Below are 27,188 nucleotides of genomic sequence, written 5' to 3' on the forward strand. Positions count from 1 at the left end.
ATTAAAATGTTGATGTACCTCCTCTTTACATTATATTTATTTATAATTTATAATAATTTAAATGCAATTTCCATTATTTATGTTATATTATTATTCATATTGTTAATATCTTTACTCATATAAAGACATTTAATAATTTAATTGTATTTTTATGTTTATCAAACACAAGGCACGCTGTGGTTGCCTATAAATGTAAGAACAGTAAGATCTAATCTACCAGTGTATTGTATTAAAATGTCTAGCTGTATCTTATGTTGGTAATCCTATAAATAAATAAATAAATATCTATTGGGTACGTTTATATTTATATATGGATATAATTATACTTTTCTACATGCTATACATATAGAAAAGTATAAGTATAATTTACATTAATTTTTTTTAAAGCGCCACGTATCCATTCGTTCTCTAATTCCTACTACTCAAAGGTTGTCTGAAAGAGATTGGTTATCAATAAGACTACCTCTTGTACTGTACATGTAATATTGGTACAGTGGGAGGTAAGAGATTGTTAGCAATAAAGTTTGACAGCCCTATTACTAGCAATATACCCTGTCAGGTCGACCTCCACGTGGTTCCCCCTGGAAACCATCGTGAACAATTCTTGTTGAATTCGTCACGATGGGCCAACTGACCTGATTCATCCTCACCTATCATCCCTCACTAGTGCTCCGCCAGCGTATTCCGATAACGCAGGCGGGGTTACCATTCCATTATTACCTATTAAAAAAAAAATATTGGTACAGTAAAGTGTGAATAAATAAATGAACTCGATTTTTTTTAGTAATATTTTTTTTTCTTCAGCATCGAAACAGCTGGTCTCCAAGTGTACGGTGGATTCTACAACTCGGCCCATCGGAACTTCGACCTGACCAGCTTCTTCACAATACTACTCAGTTCAACACTGGCCACAGTAGCTGCATTACGCTGGCGATGATAATTTACAAATGTTATTTTTTTTTTATTGTTATTTTTTGTCATGTCAAATATTAAAATCGAATAAGACTCCATTAATAATATATAATTTTAATTAATATTTTTTTATTTAATAAAATGCAATAAATAAGTAATATTAATCCAGGGTTTAATCATATTTGCATGTTAAAATTAAAGGACTTTATTCCATCATCATTTTTAATTTCCATAATATCCTGGAAATATAATAGGAGTGTTGATATTTTATATTTTTACTCCATAATGACTGAATGACCTTTAAAAAAGTGGTTAACAAATATATAGTTATTTATTCAAGGTAGAATTTCGAACTTGGAAAATTTAGAACTTTCTTCCTTCTATGGTGTAACTCGTCGTTTACAGTCAATCCAAATAATTAACAGATGCGAGTTCGAATCCTGACTCATCGAGATTGAAGATACAATTTTTTCAACCTAATAATAATAATTATTCCGTAATTACACTAATAATTTTACATTAATAGAAAACTTTTCAAAAAATATTTAATAATTTTTATAAATTCTGAATATTTTAAAATATAAATCTAATTACAAATATGAATTATGTATGTTATTTAAAGTATACAACAGAGGGAGACTTTGTACAAAAGTCGATTGCTTGGGTACCTCTGTCCCATTCGTGTTTCAACCGTGAAGCAGTTGTGTTTGCATGGCTGTGTTTCGGTTTGAAGGGTGGGATATGGCGTGAATTTACAGGGTACAGAGGAATAACACCTGAGTCCTCAGGAATGGCAACGTATGGAGGTATCATGGGTGAAACAGTATACTCTGTTATGTCCATGGTACTGCTCGTGTCTATAGGCGACGGTTACCACTTTCCATCAGGTGGGCCGACAGCTTGTTTGCCATTCTAAGTTGTATAAAAAAAAATTCAATTTATTTTTTTATCGTCTCTCTATTTTTGTTATATAATAAATAGTTATAATTTTTAATATACAATATAAATGTATATTATGTAATTGAAATGAAAAATGTTATTAATAAGTTGTAGTTTTATATTTAATGTTTTTTGTAAATAATACAAATATATCATTGATAATTGTGATAACGTGAAAATAAATGAAATGGAAATATTTGTTACTTATTAATTTACCTATTTTCAGCCGTTCTCTTCCAAAAAATACATTTTATGTACATACATACTAGTTATTCTCAGCGTCTTTATTCGCTTGACTGGATAACGTTGATTCGCCAAAAAAAAAAGTATGTCTTATAACCTTCCTAAATAGTAGTACTATGTGTATACTAAATATTAAGTTACCGAGGTTTACCCAAGAGACTACAGCATGGGGTTCTTCAAAAGGGGGTAAAGAGGTTTCTTCAGGGTCGGCAACGCGCGTGTAATACCTCTGGTATTGCAGGCGTTCATAGGCTACGGTAACCGCTTACCATCAGGTGGGCCGTATGTATGTTTGCCATCTCAGTGGTATAGAAAAAGTTTTTATTTGTTACCAAGAAAGAAAATTGGACAAATATTTTATGTCATACATATACAGTTTTGAAACTCTACATGTGGAAAGATCTTATTATATCAGTTACCATAAATCAGTACGAAGATAAATTATGAGTTAACTTTTAACTGACCCTTGGCTATTCAATAAACCGTCCAATATAATTATTAAACCTCTAGGGTGAGATGATGCGGGTACTAAAACGAATTAATTGTTATTGAAGAGGACAATTCGTTCGCCCCAAATCCATAATTCAAATTAATATATATATATATATATATATATATATATATATATATATATATATATATATATATATATATATATATATATATATAAAACTAGCTGACTCGACAAACGTTGTTTTACTATATACATTATTTCAAGAACTATACATGAAAATATATCGTACTACAATTATTATATTCGATTGCTATCTTGTAAATCTATTGCGGCATATAAAAATCGCGATTAAAAAACAGGGGTTGATCGTAAAAGCGTGAGAATTTGAATTTGTATGTATTTTTCAATGCTAAGTCATAATAAAATAAAAATAAAAAAATTGTCAAAAAAATAAAACTAAAATGTTTAGAGGTGGGTCACCCTTATCATTGAGGGGTATGATAGATGTTGGCCGATTCTCAGACCTACCCGATATGCACACAAAATTTCATAAAAATCGGTAAAGCCGTTTCGGAGGAGTTTGGTAACAAACACCGCGACACGAGAAATTTATATATTAGAGATATAATAGTATAAAATCCCAATGTTTACTAGCTTTTTGGCCCCTGCTTTGTACACAGTTTAATATTACACAAAAAAAAGTATAAATAAATAAAACATACATCAGATTTTAAGTTAGACTTTCGGGCATACAACCTCATTCAATTTGACAAAAAATACAGATAGACAGAGAGACAAAATTTGTAAAAAATATTGTTTTGACTTCTACTATTCCAACTAAAATCTCTTACATCGAATTTTCTTAAATATTTTCTATGTACAGACACCGTCCGATTACAATTTTATCATACTAGTAAGAGTAGAATATAAATCTACTAAAATACAAGGTGTATTTACGATAAACACGAGTCAATAAACAACTTTAATCCACTGACAGTTTGATGTATTTATTAAAAATACATTAGCGTCCATGTGAAAACATTTCGCAGTACACGTGGATAAATAAACGCTTGCCAAAACAATCACATCGGCTTATCCATCGCTCTACGATAGAGGGTTTGTTTTTTTTATCATCAGCGTGTAGTAGTCGCAGTCTAAAAAAACCTTTTTACCATTCGTCCAATGGAAAAGTTTAAAGAAAGCGTCCCGAAATGTTAATAATCATTCGAAACTTGTTGAATCTCTAAGTTGGGCCACTGGGTTTTCCTTTACTTACATCATCGTCATCATTATACGTTCATTATTGAACATAAGCCTTCCATATAGACTGCTCAATTCCTTTATTTTACTGTGGTATAATTATATAAAAAAAAAAATATTTGGCGCACATAACAGAAGTTTACAAATACAAGCTTAAATTATAACATGCAAGTACATTATAATGTATTGATCAGGTAAACTTGCCACAACATGTGCACACAGCATGATCCAATAATAAATACGACTGCAACAAAGCCATTCGGTTGCAACTATTATTGATAAAAATTAAACATAAAAAAGAAAGTTAAATTAAAAAACAAAACAAAAGTTAATTAAGAAACTTTTATTGATTATTGTTTAAGATTGAGTAATATATATATAATAAAAACTAATTAATCTAATTAACTTACTTTTACTATAAAGAGACTTTGTACAAAATTATCCTTTGTACAAAAATTGTACACAAAAATAGATATGACGAAATCATTTCGTAGATAAACATTACACTGTACATCCCTTATAATGGTTTTCTGATAGTGTACGTAAACAGTAAGTATGTTAGGGGCAGCCACCCGCCACCGTTCCGCCATTCTCGGCGCCATCGCGTCGCCACTGTCGCCACTCACTCTTGTAATACTATTAATGCAGTTTTGTTTTTATTGAATCCTGGTACACAACTACAACACATCTTTATGTATGTCGCTTCATGTTTTCTTAGTGAAGTACCTTAGGGAGTATTTCAAAAACTCATATTACATTTATTATACAAACTTTAAAATAAAATCATTATAAATTTAAAATATATTTTTACATACATAGATACATACATATCTGTCACGCCTGTCTCCCATTAGGGTAGGCAGAAACAGTGGAACGCCAAATGCTTCGATTCAAACAAACCTCTTTCGCTTCTTCCAAATATATTTTTAATACATAAAATATAAAAAAAAGAAGTAACTTAATTGATTCGACAGCTGTATCAATAGGATCATATAGCCCGATTTCTGAACGGAATAAAGTCATTTCAAAACTTAATGACTCTACTTGTTAAATCCATTAAGGTCAAAGTCAAGGTTTGATGATGAATTCCTTACAAAATCATAACTACAACGAAAAGTAGAGTTAACTTTGGTTAACACTGAGACCCTTCTATCTTCCTCGTTTGAAATCTAAACTGAATAACAAAAATAAGTAAATAAGTAAGTTTGAAAAGAAAAATTTTAAATATCAAGTTAAAACAAATTTCAAAACAATAAACGAAGTAAGCAATTAAGTTGGTACCATTTTAAAAATCTAATCGTTCCACCAAAAATCCTCAAATTTGCAAAAATTTGTATTGTAGCAAGAGAGAACTAAGTATTGATAAAAAGAAAGTTTAAAATCGACTAAAAATAAAAATTTTAATATTTCTACGAAATATATTAAATAATTTGATTACATTACAAAAAATATGATCGAACTAACGTTATTTTATGGAAGTAAGTAAATTAACATTTTTATTATTTGTAAAAAAAAAACATAATTTCACGCTAACATTATTGTAAACAAATACGTAATAAAACAATCTTATTTAATATTCTAAGTGTGTCTCATGTCTCGGTAACGACGTTTCTAGTTTTAAACAAACACTCAAATATTGGACTGGGGTGTTTCCCATCCCCTCGCTGCTACAGCGCCAATGTGACGCCAGCTTTAAAAGTTGTTGCAATCTGGTGTGTCTTCCATTTAAATACGATATTATGTCATCGTGGTATGTTTAATTAATTTCTTTTATTCTCTTCTTTGTATCAGGAAAAATAAATTAAAAGATTTAATTTATCAAAATAATTATTTATTTTCTAAAAACAATTGAAATATTTACAATATTTCTGATTATTTAAAAATTGCTCTAATGTCGAATCATGGTACAAGTAGCACATAAATCTACTACTACAATTTATGTAATGGATAAATAATGATATGACAAGATTTATCATCTTTAAGTTTGCATACTTCTAATACAAATGTTCTGGAAGGAATTGTTAGTGATGGGGTCTAAGAGCCCCATTGCTAGTAATATACTCTATCAAGTCGAATTGCACGTGGTCCCCCCTGGAAACAATCGTGCTGAATTCTAGGTGTATTCGTCACGCTGAGCCATCTGACCTACCTTTTCATTCTCATGTATCATCCCTCACTGGTACTTCGCCAGCGTATACAGTCAGCACAAGCGGAGTTACCATTCTATTAATATCCATAAAAAAAAACACATATTTAAGTAAATTTCCACTAATATTGCGAACGTTATAAAATCCGGGCAACATAAATTCGTAGATTATAACCGTAACTTTACCAATGTATTTAACAACAGCAAAACAAAATTGAAATTGAAAACTAATTTTATAAAAACTATCTCAAAAATATATACTAGGAAATAGTGCTTCGTCGAATTTTACATCTAAATGTGTTTTGTCTCGGGAAATGAAGCCATCTATCAGTCTTTTTCTGTACAAACTTTGCTTATCTGTTGTATCATTCATCCTATTCCCATCCCGAATTCCCAGTCGCGTCTCAACTGTAATTCGGGCAACACGCGGACTCTCCCGCATTCATGTTCGCCTAGTACTTTAAAACAGTGAGTGACTATCGAACTGTGAATATGTGAGTGATGATTAATTAAGTACTAATTACGTGTGATTTGCAAATTAATAAATTTATTACTAAAATAAATAATTAAGTAAATACTCGGTAAAAAATTATTAGAAATCATAAACAAGCATTAAACAAACCGGACTTTTGTTCAAGTTCTTTATGTTTAAATTAAAAGTCATTATTTAGAATAAAAGAGGAACACAGAAATAATATGTATTTATTTAGAATATCGTGTAGCTTGCGCTCTTCTAAATTCAAATTTTCGATAAAATTTTTAAAATTAGAAAACTTAACAAAGCCTTATAAAGTTTAAAGTAATAATGACGGTTATGCAGAGCCGAAAGCAACCGAGCTGACTAATTCGGTAATACAAAGAGTGCATGCTACATCAATTAAGCCAATTGAATATTCGTCCGTTCTCTTGTGAACATAACAGATGTTTGTTAATTACCATTATATAATAGGGTCATGTAAAGGATTCTTAATCGTAACTAAACAGCTATGTGACATATGTACCGACCGAGTCGACTTTAACTAATTCAATGGACTTTTATCTCTTTTAGGAAGTTTATTCTAAGTTGAGTATTGCCCCTTATAGTTATGCATTAATAATTCGATGTTAATAACTTTTAATTATTTATTTTTATTCAAATAAATTAAATATATTTTTTTTATAAACGGAACAAACTTTGAGCGTAAAATAACAAAAATAATTTTAATTACTATCTCATATTGTTCTAATATTCAGTTTACAATGGATTGTGTTCATAAATACCCAATAAGTTGTAAATTCTACAAATTTACATGTTAAATTTAATTCATGGAGCACTTTTATGTAAATTAAATATAATATTTGGTCAGAAACAAAACTGCGTGCATAGTTTTTCATGTTTAAATGCGAGTTGTAAGAAACGCTTTGTTTTTACTTAATAATTCCACTAAGAAAAAACTAATATGACATTAATTAAATAGTTGAAATCTATACTCAATCATCAATATTATATAATATTTATATATTTAATTTTACGAGCCATTTAAATAGTAACATTGCTTAGCGATAAAGCCGCCTTTTGTATCACTTCTCATCAAAATTAAATGTATTTAATATTTATAAAAAAATAGTGCATTTATTTACACTTTATTGTAAATAAATAAACATTTTGTTCTATTCTGCCTTAAAAGATTAATGTTCTCAACACATAAAAAATAACATATATAACGAATAACGTAATCCTTACTAATATTGGGTATAAATGTGAAAGTGAGTTTGTTTATTTGTTACCATACAGCATATTAACGGTTTAACAAATCACTTTGAAATTTGGTATACTATATGGAATGGGAAAGGATATACAAATAAGCTACTTTTTATCCTAGCCAGTAAACATATCACGGTTATACGGACAAAATCGCGGGTAGAAGCTAGTATTTTAATAAATTACAACTAATATAACATGACAATAACTAAATAAGATCCGTCTGTGTACATTTTTGTTATCACCTAATATCTATACTATATGGGGGGAAAGGGATTGTTAACAATAGAGTTTGACAGCCCCATTGCTAGCAATAAATGCGGTAAATATTAGGTCGACCTCCATATCACTCCCCCTGGAAACCATCGTGAACAATTCTTGTTGAATTCGTCACGATAGGCCAACTGATCTGCTTCATCGTCACCTATCATCCTTCACTGGTGCCCCACCAGCGTATCCCGATAGCGCAGGCGGGGTTACCATACCATTATCACTCATTAAAAAAAATTTATACTATAAGTGAATATACAAAAGTATATGATTTAAAAAAATAAATAAATAAATGAACATGTATAAAATAAAAATAAATGACAACAAATAAAAGTATGAATCTGTAAAAGGAAACGACGCAAAAAAAATTATCAGTCCTTTATCTAAATAGATCACAATATCCTCTACGGCTGTTTGAAAACAATTAGCTAACGGCCGCACGACGCTGCATCGTCGAATAATATGTAGGAACGATTTGTTTGAAATTTTTAAGCGATTTCTAATAGGAGAAATACGTATTTTTAATTATTAATAGATAGATAGATAAATAATTTGTTTGCATTATAGCATAGCACACGAAAAAAAAACATACATATAAAAAAAACATAATACATAAAAGAAGTATCATATTTTTTTTCTTTCGTACGTTTGCCATTATCATCGTTATATCAGCTATCCCATACATGGGTTTTGCCAGTAATTGCCACAATTGGCAAGCGGGTTGGCAACTGCGGTAAATCTTTAGTGATATTTTAAAAGGTTACGTTGCTGCCCATTCCTCACATTGTCTGACTCACTGAAACTATCTTTAAAATTTAAAAATTTTTTATTCAGCGGTTTCGGCTGTACGTAAGTCAGGAATTCTATTTTATATATATACATATAAACAGATAATCTACTATGGTGAACAATTAATTTGTCCGTCTGATGGTAAATGGTCACCGCATACCATAAACTATGGCGACACAAAAGCCATCAGTCGCACGTTGTCGACCCACGTTATGATAATTTCGAGTCACAGTACTATTAAATGCACATTTCTATTTCGCCAGCTGCTATGGGGTTTGGCCATAAACATGACTTATACCTCTTTGTGAAATTATGTTTTTTTTTTTTTTATTTACTAATTACAGAATTCAAAGTAAACAAAAAACAAATTCACTTTGACTGAATTTGGACAGATATTTTTAAAGCAAAATGTAAAATATAAAATTTAATTTATTTATTTCTATATTTTGTGGATTGCCAACCCGCCTGCCAAGCGCGACATCTATTGAGAAAACCTTTTCCTATGGGTGGCACATGTTCAACATTAGACAATTGACGTTTGATATAAATGAATGAATGAATTTCTACAATGGACTAATATCGAATACCTGCTATCTACCGTTAACAGTACCGCGACATTATCAAATATGGAAGTAAGAAATAAAGAATTTAGTTCCTTTACCTTACCCTAAATAAAAAAATAAAAAAAAAACTCTTATTTCTATCCTCTATAAAAAGTTATTTGAATAAAATGTAAAATAACGAAACCTGTTTCTTTCCTAATGGAACATAGATAATATCTAAAGAACATTCAGAAAGGTACACAATGGAGTTTTGCAATGTCTTCCTGCCATCTCGACCCACCAATATTGCCACTATAGCCGGGAAACGACCCTGTTGCCGCCACTGCTCCATTTTCTTTCCTTCCTTTATTTATTTTAACGTTAGGTACGTTTTATTTTCAAAGCTTATCTCGTTTGGTCACATCTAATGGAATTCGTAAAAGTGCCCTAATGGAATTTGGAAAAGTGCTTCTTTTACACGAATTTACTAAAATGCACAATATGAAAATGTCTATATTGCTATGGAATCCCAAATTGCAATGTAGATACAAATTAAAAGCGTATAGCAACGTATCTAAATTGTTTTGAGTGACCATTTTCCTATATTTTTGGAAGATTAATGCTCCTATGTTCTTATTACTTTACTTAGGATTATCATTATTATCATGTATTGCATAATTAAAACAGCGAAATTATTTATTTTGATATTAAAAAACTTTGGAAACTTCAAAGCGAAATATAAAGTATAAAATAAAATGACGTAAAATTTATAATCAACAATCATATGAGTAATTCTAACGATTAAGTTCGTTGTGAGAACATTTATTAAAATTTAATATTATCATTAAAAAAATATTAAAAATTGAAAATGGTTATTAAAAATTAATCGATAATATAGATATTTTTAGATTTCCGTATAAAAGTTCTTTATATTATGTTATTAAAACTAATAATTATTTTAAATCAGCAGACCTGACAGACGTCTTTCTATCAGAAGTTATTAGAAATAAATAAAAAAAAATTGGAAATTAAATTTCTTTCCGGGAAAAATTTTCTTCATTATAAGAAGCTTCCCTAGACTTAAACGAATATTGTGAAAATTTAAAAGGCCGACAACGCACAAGCATGCATTCATGGGCGACAGTAGCCGCTTTCCATCAGGTGCACCGTCTGCTTGATTTCCTTCCTAACAGTAAAAAAATAATTAACAGAATTAATCCAACCCTTCTGGAATATTAGCGTTTAGCATTACCAGAGGGAGGCTTTGTACAAAAGTCGTTTGCCTAGGCACCTCTATCCCATTCATGTTTCTACCGTTAAGCAGTTGTGTTTGCACGGCTATGTTTCGTTTGAAAGGTGGGATATGACAGTGAATTTACAGGGTACAGAGGAATAACACCTGAGTCCTCAGAAATGGCAACGCATGGAGGGTATCATGGGCAAAACAGTATACTCTGTTATGTCCATGGTACTGTTCATGTCTATAGGCGACGGTTACCACTTTCCGTTAAATAGACCGTCAGCTTGTTTGCCATTCTAAGTTGCATAAAAAATAGCAAGACATAAACGATTAATTGTTATAAATCATTGCTTACTGCAGTTACTTGTAAAGTAACTGTCTCAAGGGTACATGACGTAACAGACACCAAAAATTGTTACATCATCATTCAGTGATGTTATTTTCGATTCATATTATACCAATTGCGTGACGGAAGGATGTAATTCAGGGAGGGGTCCACCACGAGTATTCACTGTAGGCAACTGCGGGCTGTCTCAACATATTGTCTTTATTATAATCCGAAATGAGTGATAACATACATAGTATATTTTTATTAAACAAACATTTTGTATATAAGCAAGAATCTTCAATTGTTTTTTTTTTTTTTAAAAAACAGCGATCTTAATAATCTTAACACTAGATACAAATACGAACTCTACTGATGGCAAGCGGTCAATTTCGAATTAATTTTGATAATTTTTAAAATAGACAGGATTTGCTACCGTGTTAGTTCAAATAGTTCAAGTGGTTCAAACGTTCCATATTTAACATTATATTAAATAGTTTTTACATACCGATTTTAATTCTGGCGAGGCATGTAATCGCTTGAATATATAAAAAAAAACAATCATCAATATTTATCATAAACCCACGCAAATAATTTTATTTGCGGAACCAAAAGCTGCTTGCTACATAACTTTTTTTTAAATAGATAGGATTTACTTCCGTGTTAGTTCAAATGGTTCAAATGTTCCATATTATATAATTTTTCTTATATTTCATTACATAGTTCACTTGAAGACGAGATGAAATGAAATGAGATTTATTTCGTAAAAACATAACTGTAGTTTCATAAGTCACAGTACAAATATTAATATTAAAATTTTAAATGGGTACAGTAGTTATGGTTTTAGAACTGGGCTCCTAAATAGGTTAATAAAACAACCTGTGTTAAGAGGCCACAGCCCTAACCCCCTTTAGTATTATGGGGAAATATACAAGAAGATTGAAAAATAAACAGAAATTTAAACACAATATCATACACATTGCCAAATATATATACATATATATATATATATATATATATATATATATATATATATATATATATATATATATATATATATATTCCTTACCTGAACAGATATCATTGTTCTGTTTTTTAATGGGTGAAAATAGTATGGTAGCCCCGCCCGCGCTAACGGGATTTGCTCGCGGAGCACCAGTGAAGGGTGATAGATGAGAATGAAAAAAAAATGAAAACAGGCCAGTTAGTCCATCATGATGAATTCATCAGGAATTAACCATGATAAGTTCCAAGGGAAACCGCGAGGAGGTCGACCTGGTTGGGTATATTGCTAGCAATGGGATATCATTGTTCTGTTTACCATTTATATTCTTTATCATGAATTGAAACTCCAAGCATATCTCTATAGCTTCCTGGTGAAGATAGCCTTGTAAAGTCATATTTCGAATCCGTTAATTATTACTGGCAACACATGCTGGTTAAACACTTTCATCTCTATACTTAGAACTGTTGATACTAATGTCAAATCAATGTAAAGTGCTAATGCTGCTGCGAAGCAATGTTTACTGCTATATGTACACAGTAAGCAATGAGATTCTATTCTATTCTGTTCTATTCTCTTCGGACTTTAAGGTATCTAATGTGAAGATATGAATAATGATGGTGATGATATTGATGATATCAGCCGTTATCTATCCACTGCTGAAAGTAGGCCTTCTACTTGGGGAGTTGTGCTAGTAGTTTACCAGAGGGAGACTTTGTACAAAAGTCGTTTGCTTGGGTACCTCTGTCCCATTCGTGTTTCAACCGTAAATCAGTTGTGTTTGCATGGCTGTGTTTTGGTTTGAAGGGTGGGGTATGACGTGATTTTACAGGGTACAGAGGAATAACAACTGAGTCCTCAGGAATGGCAACGCATGGGGGGTATCATGGGCGAAACAGCATACTCTGTTATGTCCATGGTACTGCTCATGTCTATAGGCGACGGTTACCACTTTCAATCAGGTGGGCCGTCAGCTTGTTTGCCATTCTAAGTTGTATAAAAAAAATGTTGCCACACTTGGCACGCGAGTTGGCAACCGCAATTAGATTTTGATGTTTTAAGAGGGACGCAGCTACTTATACCTGAACTATTAAGTTCCTTTAGTCGCCTCTTACGTCACCCACGAGAAAAGAAGGGATGGCCTATTCTATGCTTTGTTAACACGATCTGAACACAAGGCTTGAATATATACAATTTATAATACATGCTATAGTCTCATGAATGAGATAGACCTGACACGTTATTCTTGTTGTAAATCGCACTCGACTTTCATCGAGAGGTCGTCGGCACTATTGATAAACTGTGACGCCAATCGACGCATCCTGTCGTAGCGCACAATTGGTGTGCGCTCGCATGCGAAACGGCACGCCCTCGCCGCATCCTCGCGCGCGCATCTCGCCTAGTACGCGTACACAAATGAAGTCGTTATACGTCATTGAAATTTGAATGAATGTAAACTTTATTAATATAGTAAATTGGGTTGAATTTCATTATTCATTCGAAAAAAAATTTAGTTTTAAATATCCGTTGGATAGGTTTATTGATAGATCATTTAAAATTTGGGATCATTAATTGATAAAAATGATAAATAAAAATGTTATTTTAGCTTATTAGATAGGTACTATATAAATCACAAGAAACAAAAACAATATGGAAGTTAGTCCATAGACAAGAAAAAATACAAATAAAAGTAATTGACAAACAAAAATGGCGCGAAAACCTCATAAACTGTCACTCTCGTGCAGTCCAGTGTACACAATGATCCACGAAATAGACAATTATGATAAAAAATACTTTTTAAAACCTTATCTATAAGTGTAAAAAGCCTAACCAACATGCGATAAAATGGAAAACTTTTTGAAAAAAAAAAAAAACAAATATTACCTATATCTTAATTATAATAGTAGATTTGCGTGGATTTCAGTTTGTGTACTGAATTTACGAACCTAAATTAGATTTCTTGTTTTCTAAATTGTACATTGTGAATTTTGTTTCTGTAAATGGTATTACATTTAGTTATTTTAGCGAAGATATTCTTTTTTTTTTATACAACTTAGAATGGCAAACAAGCTGACGGCCCACCTGATGAAAAGTGGTAACCGTCGCCTATAGACATGAGCAGTACCATGGACATAACAGAGTATACTGTTTCGGCCATGTTACCCCCCATGCGTTGCCATTCCTGAGGACTTAGGTGTTATTCCTCTGTACCCAGTAAATTCACGCCATATCCCACCCTTTAAACCGAAACACAGCCATGCAAACACAACTGCTTCACGGTTGAAACACGAATGGGACAGAGGTACCCAAGCAATCGACTTTTGTACAAAATCTCCCTCTGGTGAATGGTCCCTCTTCCGAGATACAGTATACTTTGTCTAGTTCAGAAGCTTAGACTATATTAGAACATCGAGTCTCAAAAACGGGTCAACTTTTTGTCAGCTAATTATCAAATTAACTGACTCGTTTTTTTTTTTTTATTAATGTTCTATACATTTACGCACATAATGTATCTTGACGTATTTATATTTAATAAATTAATAAATAAAATTAGTTTTTTAATCATTAAAAAGATGCAAAAATTATAAAACAAATAAATATAGAAGATATATAGGAAACACTCATAACTATTTATCACGCAAAATTGTATGAAAATATTGACACACTTTACTGGAAGCATTTGTATGGAGACACTCTTTCTATATAATCTAAATTCAGAAGTTACAAATAATATTGTATGTTAGCTTGTACGTAACATTCAACGTGTTATTTTATATGTTGTAACGAAATGTACAATCACAGTAAATTATTATTTTTAATAAAAAAAAAGCCTACTCAAACAAAAGTTTATTTTAAATTTAAATACAATATTCCCTCTGTTAATAACACACGAGTGGGGTCAACCAACTGTGCAGGATGAGGGCTCCACAGGGGGTCGGCATTAATTGTCATAACGGCTGCACGGTGCTGCTCTAATTTCAGATGTTTGTAATAATTTAAAAACAAAGAATTACATAGAAGGAATGATAAAATAAAAATTGAAAATCGTATAGTTGCCTCCTTTCTTCTTATGCAAATATAATTAGTAAAAATTGGACGAAAGATACACCATCAGTTGCTATTTTTCTCAATTTATAGCAGGCTAGTGTATAGAAAATGTTTGATGTGTCAATTATTTGTCAGTAACAAATTTTATATTACTAAATTATATATTCGACACAGTTTATGTAGAAAGTATGCAAGCAGGTTGTATCTGAAATTGGTAGGGTTATACGGCCGTATAACGTTTTCTATACACTAGCCTGCTATGAATTGAGACAAATAGCAACTGATGGTGTATCTTTCGTACTCTTTTTACTAATTATATTTGCATAAGAAGAAAGGAGGCAACCGTATGATTTACAGTTTTTATTTTATCATTCCTTCTATGTAATTCCTTGTTCTTAGGTAATAATGTAAACATTCTTCTTTGACTATACTTACATTCTTAGTTGACTATACCTATTACGAGAAGGTTTTGCAACTTGCTACATAAAAAATACAGTTTCGATTGGGTTATCAGTATAATCTAAGGTTCTAATTTTTTTTATTTTTGTATTACGTACCCTTATATGTGGCATTTTATAAAATTTGAATAATGTAAAAAGGAAGCGAAGAATATGATATCTGTTGTAAAATTAGTTGACTTTTAATAATATTTAATTTTAAATAAATTATCATCATCATATCAGCCGTTAACTGTCCACTGCTGGACATGGAGTTTTGCCACTAGTTGTCACACTTCGTAGGCAGATTGGTAACCTCAGTTAAGTTTTGGGTGATGTTTTAAGAAGTTTTAATTAAATGACTTCATATAATTCCATATATATTAGAAATCAATTTTAGACTGTTTTTGTATTAAAATCAGAATATCCTTTTATTCCTCTGACATCGAGAATATCTGAACAACACATCTTGAATAAATTCTTTTTTTAATTATTTTGTAATATCTAAATAATATTATTAATATAAATTACTTAAATATTTATTACTTAATTATGCTCAAATGACTAAAATAAACTAAATTTATAACAAAAGTACCTACTAAGATAGCATATCTTGATTTGACATATAAAATACGATTTGTCCTTCTGTTCATTTCCAAAGCACCCTTAATATATACGAGTATCACTCTTATCACAATTTCATCTTTACAGAATCCAAAATAGCTGATTACCATGAGTTCATAAACGAAAAAAAATACTAAAACAATCAAAAATGGACCGTCGTAAGTGGTAAAAATGTGTGTGTCAGTGTCCCCATGGACAATAAAGTCGAAGATATGGTGTGTGGTGACGGTGGTGACCATTGCTGTGCTAGTGGAAGTGGCCAGCCTCAATGGAGCCAACGTATGCATGGTCAAACAGAAGTAAGTTTACTAAACAATTGATTTTAATAATATGGCTTTCAAATCCCATTCATTTTGATGATATGGTCTTAGGAATTTAATTTTTTTGATAGTTTACAGTCTCGAGTTTCTTTTTAATAAACAATATCCTTAAAATGTTGTTCGATGATATAGCTTCGAAAAATGACTAGATTTGGTGATATGTCCTTGAGATGTGATTATATTAGGTAAAATAACCTTTGGATTTTAATTTATTTGATGCTATGACTTTGAACTGTGATCACATTTGATGATATGGCCTTAAATTATGGTTTTATTTAATAATATGGCCTTAAAGGTGATTTTACTTGATAAAAGGGCTTTAATTGTTTTTTTTTTTTGACAATAGTGGTAAACAAACATACATTCCATCTGGTATTAAACGGTCACTGTAGCCTATGGACGCCTGCAACACTATGGATGTCACGTGCGCGTTGCCGACTCTAATCTTACTTTGTAATTATTTTCGCTTACGTTTAAGATGTACACGTGTAGTAATTATAATAAATATACCAATGCACGTGAAGCAAGGCGAATCAGCTAGTATTTTTTAAATTAATAAAATAAAATCAGTTAGTCCACCCCTATGCCTACAATTATCTGTCAAGTTGATGACGGTAGTTGAAATAAAACTTGAGTTGTAACCACACAGTGCATGCTCGTTCTCTCTGGGGTGAAAGTTCATTGTAAATTATGACGATTGCCTTACAAGATAGCGGTCTGGATTACAGTGACTGTTGCAAAGGTTTTGTACAAAGTTGTATTATGTAAAAACGTTAGATAGAAACGTACTGAGGGCCTACCATGAAATGTTTTCTGAAATTTCGAAGCCAAACGAAACACAAATTTGATGTTAAAATTACATAACACACGCCGTTTGAAAATATTAAAAATGTTAAAATATTGTTCCTTTGAACTTTTACGAGAGGATGTATGACGAACGCAATGTTAAACTCCCTTTATTGATCCGATTTTGGTGTAAACAAAAACACGAAATTGAGTCCGAAATTTCGGAATTTGTTTTATGGTAGACGCGCTGGTCTCGATCACTGTATCACTTTGTTAAATAGTACCTTTTGAGCTGTAAATTTTACTATAACCTATTAATTATCCCATTAATTTCTCATTATAGATACAACATAACAAAACGCGTGAAGTACCGCGCGCCGATGTCTGTACGGACCTACGAGTGGTGCTTCAACATGCCACCACGTTGTTCCCGCTGGAGCACAGAGATGAGAGATCTTACCAGGCTCGAGGTTGGCATCCATTTTTTTTTGACTAATATGTCTCTGCATTCAAAGGTTGGCTGGAAGAGATCGCTTTTAGTGATGAATCCGTCCATTGTTTCCTCCATGTTTTTTTTTATACAACTTAGAATGGCAAACAAGCTGACGGCCCACCTGATGGAAAGTGGTAACCGTCGCCTATAGACATGAGCAGTACCATGGACATAATAGAGTGTACTGTTTCGCCCATGATACCCCCCAAGCGTTGCCATTCTTTAGGACTCAGGTGTTATTCCTCTGTACCCTGTACACGCCATATCCCACCCTTCAAACCGAAACAACACAAACATATACAAACACAACTGCTTCACGGTTGAAACACAAATGGGACAGAGGTACCCAAGCAATCGACTTTTGTATAAAGTCTCCTTTTAAGTAAGCTTTTTTTATAATTATTTGTATTTATATTAAATTTACTGCTCTAATCTTTAGGAAGAAATCGTCTTCATCATGATATCAGCCTTTAATTGTCCACTGCTGAACATAAGCCTCTTGTTCGAGGGGTTTTGCCAGTAGTTGCCACGCTTGGCACGCGGATTGGCAACTGCAGTTAGGCTTTGTAGATCTTTTAAGAGGTACGCTGCTGCCCGTCACTCGCCCTCATTAGTCGTCTCTTACGACACCTACGGGAAAGAAAGGAGTGGATCTATGCCGGAACTACGCGGCAAGAAATAAAGAGTTATATACTCTTTATTTCTTTATTTATATATATACCAGTTGACTCGGCAACCGTTGTTTTACCATATACGTTATTTCGAGAATTATACTTGAAAATTTATCCTACTACAATTATTATATTCGATTGTCATCTTGAAACCCTATTGCGGAATATAAAAATCGCGCTTAAAAACAGGGGTTGATCGTAAAAGGGTGAAAATTTGAAGTTGTATGTATTTTTTAAATGCTAAATCATATTTAAATAAAAATAAATAAATTTGTCAAAAAAATTAAAAAAATTTTTAGGGGTGGGTCACCCTTATCATTGAGGGGTATAAAAATAGATGTTGGCCGATTCTCAGACCAGATTTATATATTAGATATATATATATATATATATATATAATATTCATTATTATAGTAAATCGTGAAATTACTTACCGTACTAGGATTATCCTTGAGAAAAACGAGATCAGTTACGAAGTGACTGTCTCTCGTTAATTGTTGCAGTAGCATTCTTGTTGTTTATTTACGATCCATTACTGTAACACGGACTAAACTAACTTAATAATTACATGCACTAAATCACTTGCTATCTCGTTTAAATTTAGAACTTTCATTTTGCAATTCTATTTATGTATCCCCCGTTTCTTTCTTCCGTGTGGTCCCGGCGTAGAATGGGCCACATTTTTCTTTCCCATGAGTATCGTAAGAGGCGACTAAAGAAACTTAATAATCGAGGGATGGACACAAGGATTTCTTGAAACATCAACAAAGCCTAATTGCTATTGCCAACTCGCCTGCCAAGCGTGGCAACTACTAGCAAAATCCTCTCTTATTGGGAGGGCCTATATTCAATAGTGTACAATAAACGGCTGATATGATAATACATACATACATAGATATCTGTCACGCCTGTCTCCCATTAGGGTAGACAGAAACAATGGAACGCCAAATGCGTCGATTCAAACAAACCTCTTTCGCTTCCTCCACATTCATCAATCTTTTCATACACGCTCGCCGGTTACGGGTACTTTAATTTCGCTTTTTATTTTTATTTCTGATATGATAATGAAAGTAAGAAAGAAAAAAAATTATTATTTGCCGCATATCAATAACAATAACAGCTCGAACATAAACAGTTATAAACTTCAAAAAAGGAAATACAAAAATAAATTTACATTCTAATTAGAGAATATGTGACTAAAATGGTCACCACTCAGCTAAGTGTTTAGGCATTCATGGGCGAAACAGTATACTCTGTTATGTCCATGGTACTGTTCATGTCTATAGGCGACGGTTACCACTTTCCATCAGGTGGGCCGTCAGCTTGTTTGCCATTCTAAGTTGTCAAAGATAAGATGTCAAAGATATTGTTTATGTCTATAGGCGATGGTTACCACTTTCCATCAAGGTTATTTTGTTTACCATTCTAAGTTGTATAAAAAAATGTAATTTCAGACAGAAGAACGTGTAGCAGAAGTGGCGATTTGCTGTCCCGGCTACAAAATGCAGGACGTCTCGTGCATCCCGATCTGTCCTAATGGGAAAACCGGACACAAGTGCTCCGAGGGTAATGACAGTGGGCAATATCCGATTTTCCGTATTTACTTAATGTAGATGATTTTAATATGCTCTAGGGGGGGGAGCATTGTTAGCAATGGAGTTTGACAGCCCCATTGCTAGCAATATACCTTATTAGGTCGACCTCCACGTCCCCCTGGAAACCATCGTGAACAATTCTTGTTGAATTTGTCACGATGGGCTAACTGACTTACTTTATCCTCACCTATCATCCTTCACTGGTGCCCCGCGGGTGTATACCGATAGCGCACCATTCCATTATCAACCATTTAAAAAAAAACATGCTCTAGGAGAAAGGAAAGGAATTGTTGGTAAAAAGATCGAACGACTCCATATAGCCTACATACAGCTAGCAATATACCTTATATCGTCGATCAATATATATAATAAAATCGTAATTGGTCGCTGTCTGTACATGGAAGATATGATATGAAAAATTATTATAGTGGGGCTTTTTTTTAATGCATGATTAATGGAATGGTAACCCCGCCTGCGCTAACGGGATACGCTGACGGGGCACCAGTGAGGGATGATAAGTGAATAATGAAAAAAGCAGGTCAGTCAGCCCATCGTAACGAATTCAATGATAAATTAGTCACGATACTTTCCAGGGGGAACCGCGTGGAGGTCGACCTGATACGGTATATTGTTAGCAATGGGAACTAACCTCCTCATTACTAACAATCCCTTCCCCCCTCTCTATAGGGAGGCTTTATAAATGCAATAAAACCCAAAACTAATATCAGATATGACTTAACCGATTTGACTAATGCGGTTTTCACTAATGCGTTGAGGTTTGCTCCAATTTATTTTATTTCAATATGAGGGCCTACCATGAAATGTTTTCCGAAATTTCGGGTCCGAACGAAACACTAATTTGATGTTAAAATTATATGATACATACCGTTTAAAAATATTAAAAATGCTAAAGTACCGTTCCTTCGGACTTTTATGGTAGGATTTATGACAAACGAAATGTTAAGCTCTATTTACTGGCTCGATTTAGGTGCTAACAAAAACACGAAATTGAGTCCGAAACTTCGGAATTTCATTTCATGTATATATAAAAACGTCGATTTAGTTGATAAATCACAATTGTTACATTAACCTCTTCAGAAGAGAAATTATTAAAAAATTTCCAGATTGTCCAATCAACAAATGGGGTCCGAACTGTGTACATGATTGTAAACAGTGTGATCATGGTACGTGCTCTCCTGAGACAGGGCAGTGTGTTTGCAGGGACGGATGGCAAGGTGAGAGGTGGGTTACCACTAACGTGTATTAAGCCTATTTTCAACCGACATTAAAAAGAAGGAAGTCCTCAATTCAGTTGTGTTTTTTAACCAATTTCCAAAATTACATTTTTATCCGAAAGGATATGTTTATAGATTGGTTCCATAGAAATTTAATCAATATCGGTTCAGTAGTTTAGATTTTAAATGAAAATAACTTTTGCCACAATTGAAGTAATTTTTTTTTTGTAGAAACCATATCAATTGGACTCTTTCGTCTCTCTCGAATTATACTTTTGTTTTTATATCTGACAGTGTAAATTTTTTTCTTTATCTGTGGAGAGCAAATTAAATTAAGTATGGGAGATCTTAAACGATACTACTTAACGAGAGATCTTTGGTATCAGTCTAATTCAATTTAAGATTTAGTGATAATTCACTACGTTGGTTTTTACCAGAGGGAGACTTTGTATAAAAGTCGATTGCTTGGGTACCTTTGTCCCATTCGTGTTTCAACCGTGTAGCAGTTGTATTTGCATAGCTGTGTTTCGGTTTGAAGGGTAGGATATGGCCCGAATTTACAGGGTACAGAGGAATAACATTTGAGTCCTCAGGAATGGCAATGCATGGGGGGTATCATGGGCGAAACAGTATACTCTGTTATGTCCATGGTACTGCTCATGTCTATAGTCGACGGTTACCACTTTCCATCAGGTGGGCCGTCAGCTTGTTTGCCATTCTAAGTTGTATAAAAAAAAGTTGACTGACACCAAAAATTGTCTCGATTTTAAGTAAGTAATAGTTATATTCGACCAATGTAGTACAATGTCTGAACAAATGTTATTAATTAATCTGAAATGTAGCTGCTCTTTCTGCCATGTTGCTATGGTTCCGATTATACTCATCTAAATATGAGCAAATCGAATACCTAATTATATTCAATACACAAGCAAAAACACAAAAAAAATCTTAATAATATTATTTCTTTTATTTATACATATGTATGTGTTATTGTACTTATGTTTCCCTTAGTAAACGTATTGATAGACTATCAATCTCATCCTATTGATGAAATAAATAAATAAATAAGTCTTAATATGGCTTTATATAACGCATCAGCAAAATTAAACTTCCTATATTTCCAATATTTTTACTTGTGTTTACAAAATTTTATCTATGTGAATTCTTTTCTTAAAATAACTGTACGTATATACGTATTTATTAATTAATAATTTATTCACTCATTAATTTTATGTTACAGATGTCAAATCAGCATGTCCACCACAGCTGCAACCCCCGTGATGAAAGAATTACTAACAACAATAAAAACAACTATTCAAACAATTCCATCTACTACTAAATCAACTATTACAACTGTCGGTTTAGCGCCTGACACAACGACTGTGGCAATAAGGCCTACAACCTCAATTATTGTTACTACTTTAACAGTGAAAAATACATCGCCTTTTACTTCTACCACTGAAACAATAACGACAAATGTTACGCCAGTTCTAACTACAAAATGGGAAACTGCACACAACAATAATACTCTGGATTATTCGCATAAAACTACAAAACCAGTTACAACGGAGGTAACAAAACGATTCCTGGCTGATAATTCAGTTTACAACAGAACAGAGTCGACTACTAAAATAACTAAAAGCAATATTACTTACGAAACAACATCAACAGTGCGATTATTGAAAACACTTCCTACTTTACAGACTACCAGTTCACCTATAAAACCATTATCGTCTGCTACACCTAAAACAAACGTTATATTATCAAACAAGGAAACCAAAGTAAATGTCGATACCACGAGAAAACCTGATACAACATTAAGAGTGCAACCAACTACATTAAAATTTAAACCGAAAGAAATATGGATAAGACCAGCACAGAAAGGTGAATCTCCTATATTAGAAATAAAATCGAATGCCAATCATGATCATGTGAAACACAAACACATAACAAAGAAAGAACTTGAAAGTACAACGCCAAAAACTATTATTGTTTCTATAATACCTACATCGGTTTCATATGCAACTTTTAAGAAAATAGCATTAGCCACAGTACCTTACATGGCTCAAAAAAATAGTACTACTGCGAAATCACATAGACATGCAGTGGAAGGGTTCACAAACTCTATGTCAGTTCAAACGTCTACATCCATTCCTTCCATCAATAAGTTGAATACATTATCGCTAAAGCAAATTAGTTTGTCCACAACTACAAACCTTTCATATCGAAATGTGACTAAATCCGCACCAACTACATTAGCTCCCACAAAAAGGACTGCAAAAGAACTCGGTGTAAAAAGTAAAACTAACAGCATGTCAAGCACGTTCTCTGTTAATCTTAACTCTCCTATTTCTCTAACAACGATCTCTTCGATTAACACCAAACCAACAACTAAACATCGTGATGTGATAACGACAAAATCATCAAAAATGGCTTTAAAGACTACCACGAAATCGGACGTAAATCAACAAACAGAAAGTATGCAAATAAATAAGACTGAAACATTTAATAAAAAAGAATTAAGTAGCCCGAAAGCAGAATATCCGAAAGAAAGAAAAAAATTTATAAAAAACGCACCCGGAATGAGTAACAGTACTAAACTGAATGTTTCGAATGTTTCTAACACTAAAACTAATACAGTAACCGATCAACCAAAAGAAGATGAAGAAGTATTTCATATTTTGACAGAGCCGGAGCATATTACTGCGGTAATGGGTGAGAAAGGGACAGATAGAACGTCAGTTGATCTCGTTTCGGTGATAAGCATCGCTGGAGGAGTGATGATGGCAATCATTACAGTAGCAGTAATTGTAGTGATGATAGAAAGATGTAAGCGGCCTAGATATGAGGATGTACGTAAATTAAATGATATCAGAATGCAAGTCATGATCGATAACAATGACGTCCCTCCACCTTATGTACGAAGTATCTTCCATACGCCTTTACCAGGTAAAAAAAAATTAAATTCAAATTATCTTTATTCAAATAGAGTTGTTAACGAGTTGTAAATCATCACATTTTTATGAATGTAGGGTTTGGAAAGTCATTATCTGCTAAGAAGAACCCGCAAGAAAGTCAACAATTACTTTTTTAAATATCTGAGGGTCTATCATGAAATGTTTTTCGAAAATTCGGAGCCAAACGAAACACAAATTTGATGTTAAAATTACATAATACATGCCGTTTAGAAATATTAAAAATGTTAAAATATTGTTCCTTTGGAATTTTATGATAGGATGTATGACGAACGAAATGTTAAACTCCATTTATTGATCAGATTTTGGTATAAACATAAACTCGAAATTGAGTCCGAAATTTCGGAATTTCATTTCATGGTAGACGCGCTGATAACATAGTCGTTAATATGTATTAACTTTTAATCTTTATACTCTGTTAACATAAAATATAGTGTACTGATATTTCAAATAAAATAACATCGGCCTGTTAGCTCAGTTGGTTAGAGCGCCGTGCTAATAACGCGGAGGTCATGAGTTCGATCCTCTCATGGGCCACACTGTCTTTTTGCACATTTTCATAGTTTTTTTCTTTTTTTTTCTCTTTTTCAGATCCACCAACTTCAGAAAAATGTCATTATCAACCAATATCGACATTAGATCGAAACTTAAAACAATTTATGAGGCCTGTTGTAGTACAAACAATTTCACCAATCATGCTAGAAAACTTCAGAGGTATTTTCAAACCGCATATTTATTTTTTATAAAAGAGACTTTTATAATTCATAAATAATATTTATTTATTTTTATCTTTTAGGTATTCTAGAATGTCATTATGACCATTTACCACGAAGAGACCACGATTTCGGAACTATGCCCGTTCGCGGTACAGCGACATCTGTTAACTATAGCAATGAACTTCGAGCACAACGCGCTTACTCTGTAACCGAGTCTACCATAGAAGCATTGAAATGCGAAGCTAAATTAGATGTTATTGATACTACAACTGCTGAACCTCTTTATGCTGAAATTCCTTGTTGGAGGCCGCCTTCGGAGCATGCTATCGAAGTAATAAACACAAATGGCGAAGCTGTTACCGAATTATGACTGCGTAAATTTTAATATCTTGTATAAGTAATAGATGGCGCTATAACTCAAAATGAATGTTTTCTAATAAGTAATGTAATGTGAATGTTATTACTTAGAACATAATTAGAAATATTATTAAATCAAAGACTTTGTGAAGTGACTCATATTTGTGTGGATAATGTTAACAATGTTTTATTAGTAAGTTCCAAGACTATGTACCTAAATAAATAATAATTAAGTAATATTTCGCTTTATTTTCATTAAAATATATCTCAAGAACTTAAGTATTTATTAGTAATTCAGGTACAGTAGGTCCAATTTTATCACCAACTATTGAGGTCAAGGTAGCAAAATTAAACGAAATAATTCTAATCAACTAACCAGTGATATGGATTTCCACAAACACTTAGCTCAGTAAACTATGTATAAGTAAGTACTCAGATTTTTTTTTATACAACTTAGTATGGCAAACAAGCTGACGGCCCACCTGATGGAAAGTGGTAACCGTCGCCTATAGACATGAGCAGTACCATGGACATAACAGAGTATACTGTTTCGCCCATGATACCCCCATGCGTTGCCATTCCTGAGGACTCAGATGTTATTGCTCTGTACCCAGTAAAGTCACGCCATATCCCACCCTTCAAACGGAAACACAGCCATGCAAACACAACTGCTTCACGGTAGAAATACCAATTGAATATCTATCTCTAATGTTAATACAACATTACTTGACCGTTTATTTTTATATTGCCTACAAACACGTCATCCATAGACCAAGAATAGTAAGTCCCACAGTACGTCACATCACCATTATCTCTGACCTTGCCCTTTTCCATATTTGGAGTTGGCGCTATAAGCTAAGGCTCTGTTTTGATAGAACTCATGGAAAATGTAACAATCGAATGCTTGACCCGATCGTAAAACAGTCTGCTGGTATTCAGTAATATGTACATATATGAATAATTAAAGAATAATAATTAAATAATTAATTAAATAATTTAAATAAATAATTGATTTGTGTTCCACAAAAAAATAGACCTCAATTATGACACCCAGTTATTTCGATTTAAAAACTATACTATATTAGTATCTCAATTATCCAAACATCGATTATCCGAATATTCGATTATCATTCCTCATAAATCCTATCACAATCGTTGAAAGGAAAAGATTTTTTTTTTAATTTTTAATATTCATAGACAGTATGTATTATGTAATTTTAACATCAAATTTGTGTTTCGTTCGGTCTTAAAATTTCGAAAATATTTTATGGTAGGCCTTTTGTTTTCATCCTCACCTATCATCTCTCATTAGACCTTAAAATAACATTACATACAGTAACGACCTCAAATGCATTGCAGGGAGTCAGTAGATACAGTTGGCTCAGAACCGTTACTTATGGCAGTCTATGGGAGAGGGGGGAAAGGGATTGTTAGTAATGAGATTTAACAACCTCATTGCTAGCAATATACCTTATCAAGTTGAGCTTCACGCGGTTCCCTCTGGAAATAATAATGGTTAATTCTTGTTCAATTGATCATTATGGGCCAACTGACCTGCTATCATTCTCATCTGTCACCCTTCACTGGTGCCCCGTCACCGTATACCGATAGCGCAGACGAGGTTACCTTACCATGCCATCTTCACCCATAAAAAACGTCAATGGAAGAAGGCTATATTCAGCAGTGAACAAAAAATGTCTGATATGAGGCATCAAATTTGCAAATACAAACCCAAGCTGCTATGTAAATCTTATTGTATTATAATTAAAAGATTTTTTCTTAGCCTCATGATCTCATTACCTATAAGTAATAACGAGTAAACATGTCTAAAAATGTTCACTGATACATGATAATAATATAAATGTTACATACCAAGTGCCTGACATACATAACGAGATATAATTAAGTATACCGACTATTGCAGAGCGGTGGACTGTGATGAAGTAAGTGAAAAAGATAAGTGATGAAAACACGTATTCTAGCAGAGAATATATATTATATAGCAAACAAGCAAGAAATTATAAATTAAAACATTCTAAAAGTGGACATTTAAAGCTGACATGATGA

At 32.7% G+C, this 27,188-nt stretch overlaps 2 protein-coding genes and 1 non-coding gene across 5 annotated transcripts in view; all 3 read left to right on the forward strand.

Moving 5' to 3' along the window:
* LOC113522924 (angiotensin-converting enzyme-like) overlaps window positions 1–2,049 on the forward strand; it is a 240,775-nt gene extending 238,726 nt beyond the window's left edge. The window contains exon 12 of the mRNA XM_052894822.1: window positions 805–2,049. Within this exon, the coding sequence (XP_052750782.1) occupies window positions 805–937 (133 nt within the window). The 3' untranslated portion in view covers window positions 938–2,049. The remainder of the gene's footprint in view (window positions 1–804) is intronic.
* Window positions 2,050–6,357: 4,308 nt separating this feature from the next.
* LOC113522895 (mucin-3A-like) lies at window positions 6,358–25,453 on the forward strand. 3 transcript variants are annotated; one of them, XM_031910251.2, is made up of 9 exons: window positions 6,358–6,448; window positions 16,061–16,272; window positions 17,423–17,549; window positions 19,698–19,809; window positions 20,963–21,080; window positions 22,314–22,644; window positions 22,777–24,022; window positions 24,640–24,762; window positions 24,845–25,447. In XM_031910251.2, exons 2-9 carry the CDS (start codon window positions 16,145–16,147, stop codon window positions 25,132–25,134), a joined length of 2,475 nt encoding a protein of 824 aa, XP_031766111.2. In that variant the 5' UTR covers window positions 6,358–6,448; window positions 16,061–16,144; the 3' UTR covers window positions 25,135–25,447. The 3 variants fall into 3 exon arrangements, with proteins under 3 accessions (XP_031766111.2, XP_031766107.2, XP_031766117.2); XM_031910247.2 differs by having other exon boundaries at window positions 22,314–24,022; XM_031910257.2 differs by lacking the exons at window positions 6,358–6,448; window positions 16,061–16,272; window positions 17,423–17,549; window positions 19,698–19,809 and having other exon boundaries at window positions 20,962–21,073; window positions 22,314–24,022; window positions 24,845–25,453.
* Trnai-aau (transfer RNA isoleucine (anticodon AAU)) lies at window positions 24,512–24,585 on the forward strand. The gene has a single exon. It is a non-coding gene; the product is annotated as a tRNA-Ile (tRNA).
* Window positions 25,454–27,188: the final 1,735 nt, after the last annotated feature.

This window comes from Galleria mellonella, unplaced genomic scaffold (genome assembly GCF_026898425.1).
Source record: "Galleria mellonella isolate WM207_F2 unplaced genomic scaffold, CSIRO_AGI_GalMel_v1 utg2411, whole genome shotgun sequence".
Taxonomy (NCBI): domain Eukaryota; kingdom Metazoa; phylum Arthropoda; class Insecta; order Lepidoptera; family Pyralidae; genus Galleria; species Galleria mellonella.

Excerpts from the sequence above, each read along its gene's own strand:
- LOC113522895 (XM_031910247.2), top strand. The coding sequence starts at position 16,145 with ATGTGTGTGTCAGTGTCCCCATGGACAATAAAGTCGAAGATATGGTGT. Across the intron at positions 19,810-20,962 it reads CGGACACAAGTGCTCCGAGG|ATTGTCCAATCAACAAATGG; the intron begins GTAATGACAGTG and ends AAAAATTTCCAG. Across the intron at positions 21,081-22,313 it reads GACGGATGGCAAGGTGAGAG|ATGTCAAATCAGCATGTCCA; the intron begins GTGGGTTACCAC and ends TTTATGTTACAG.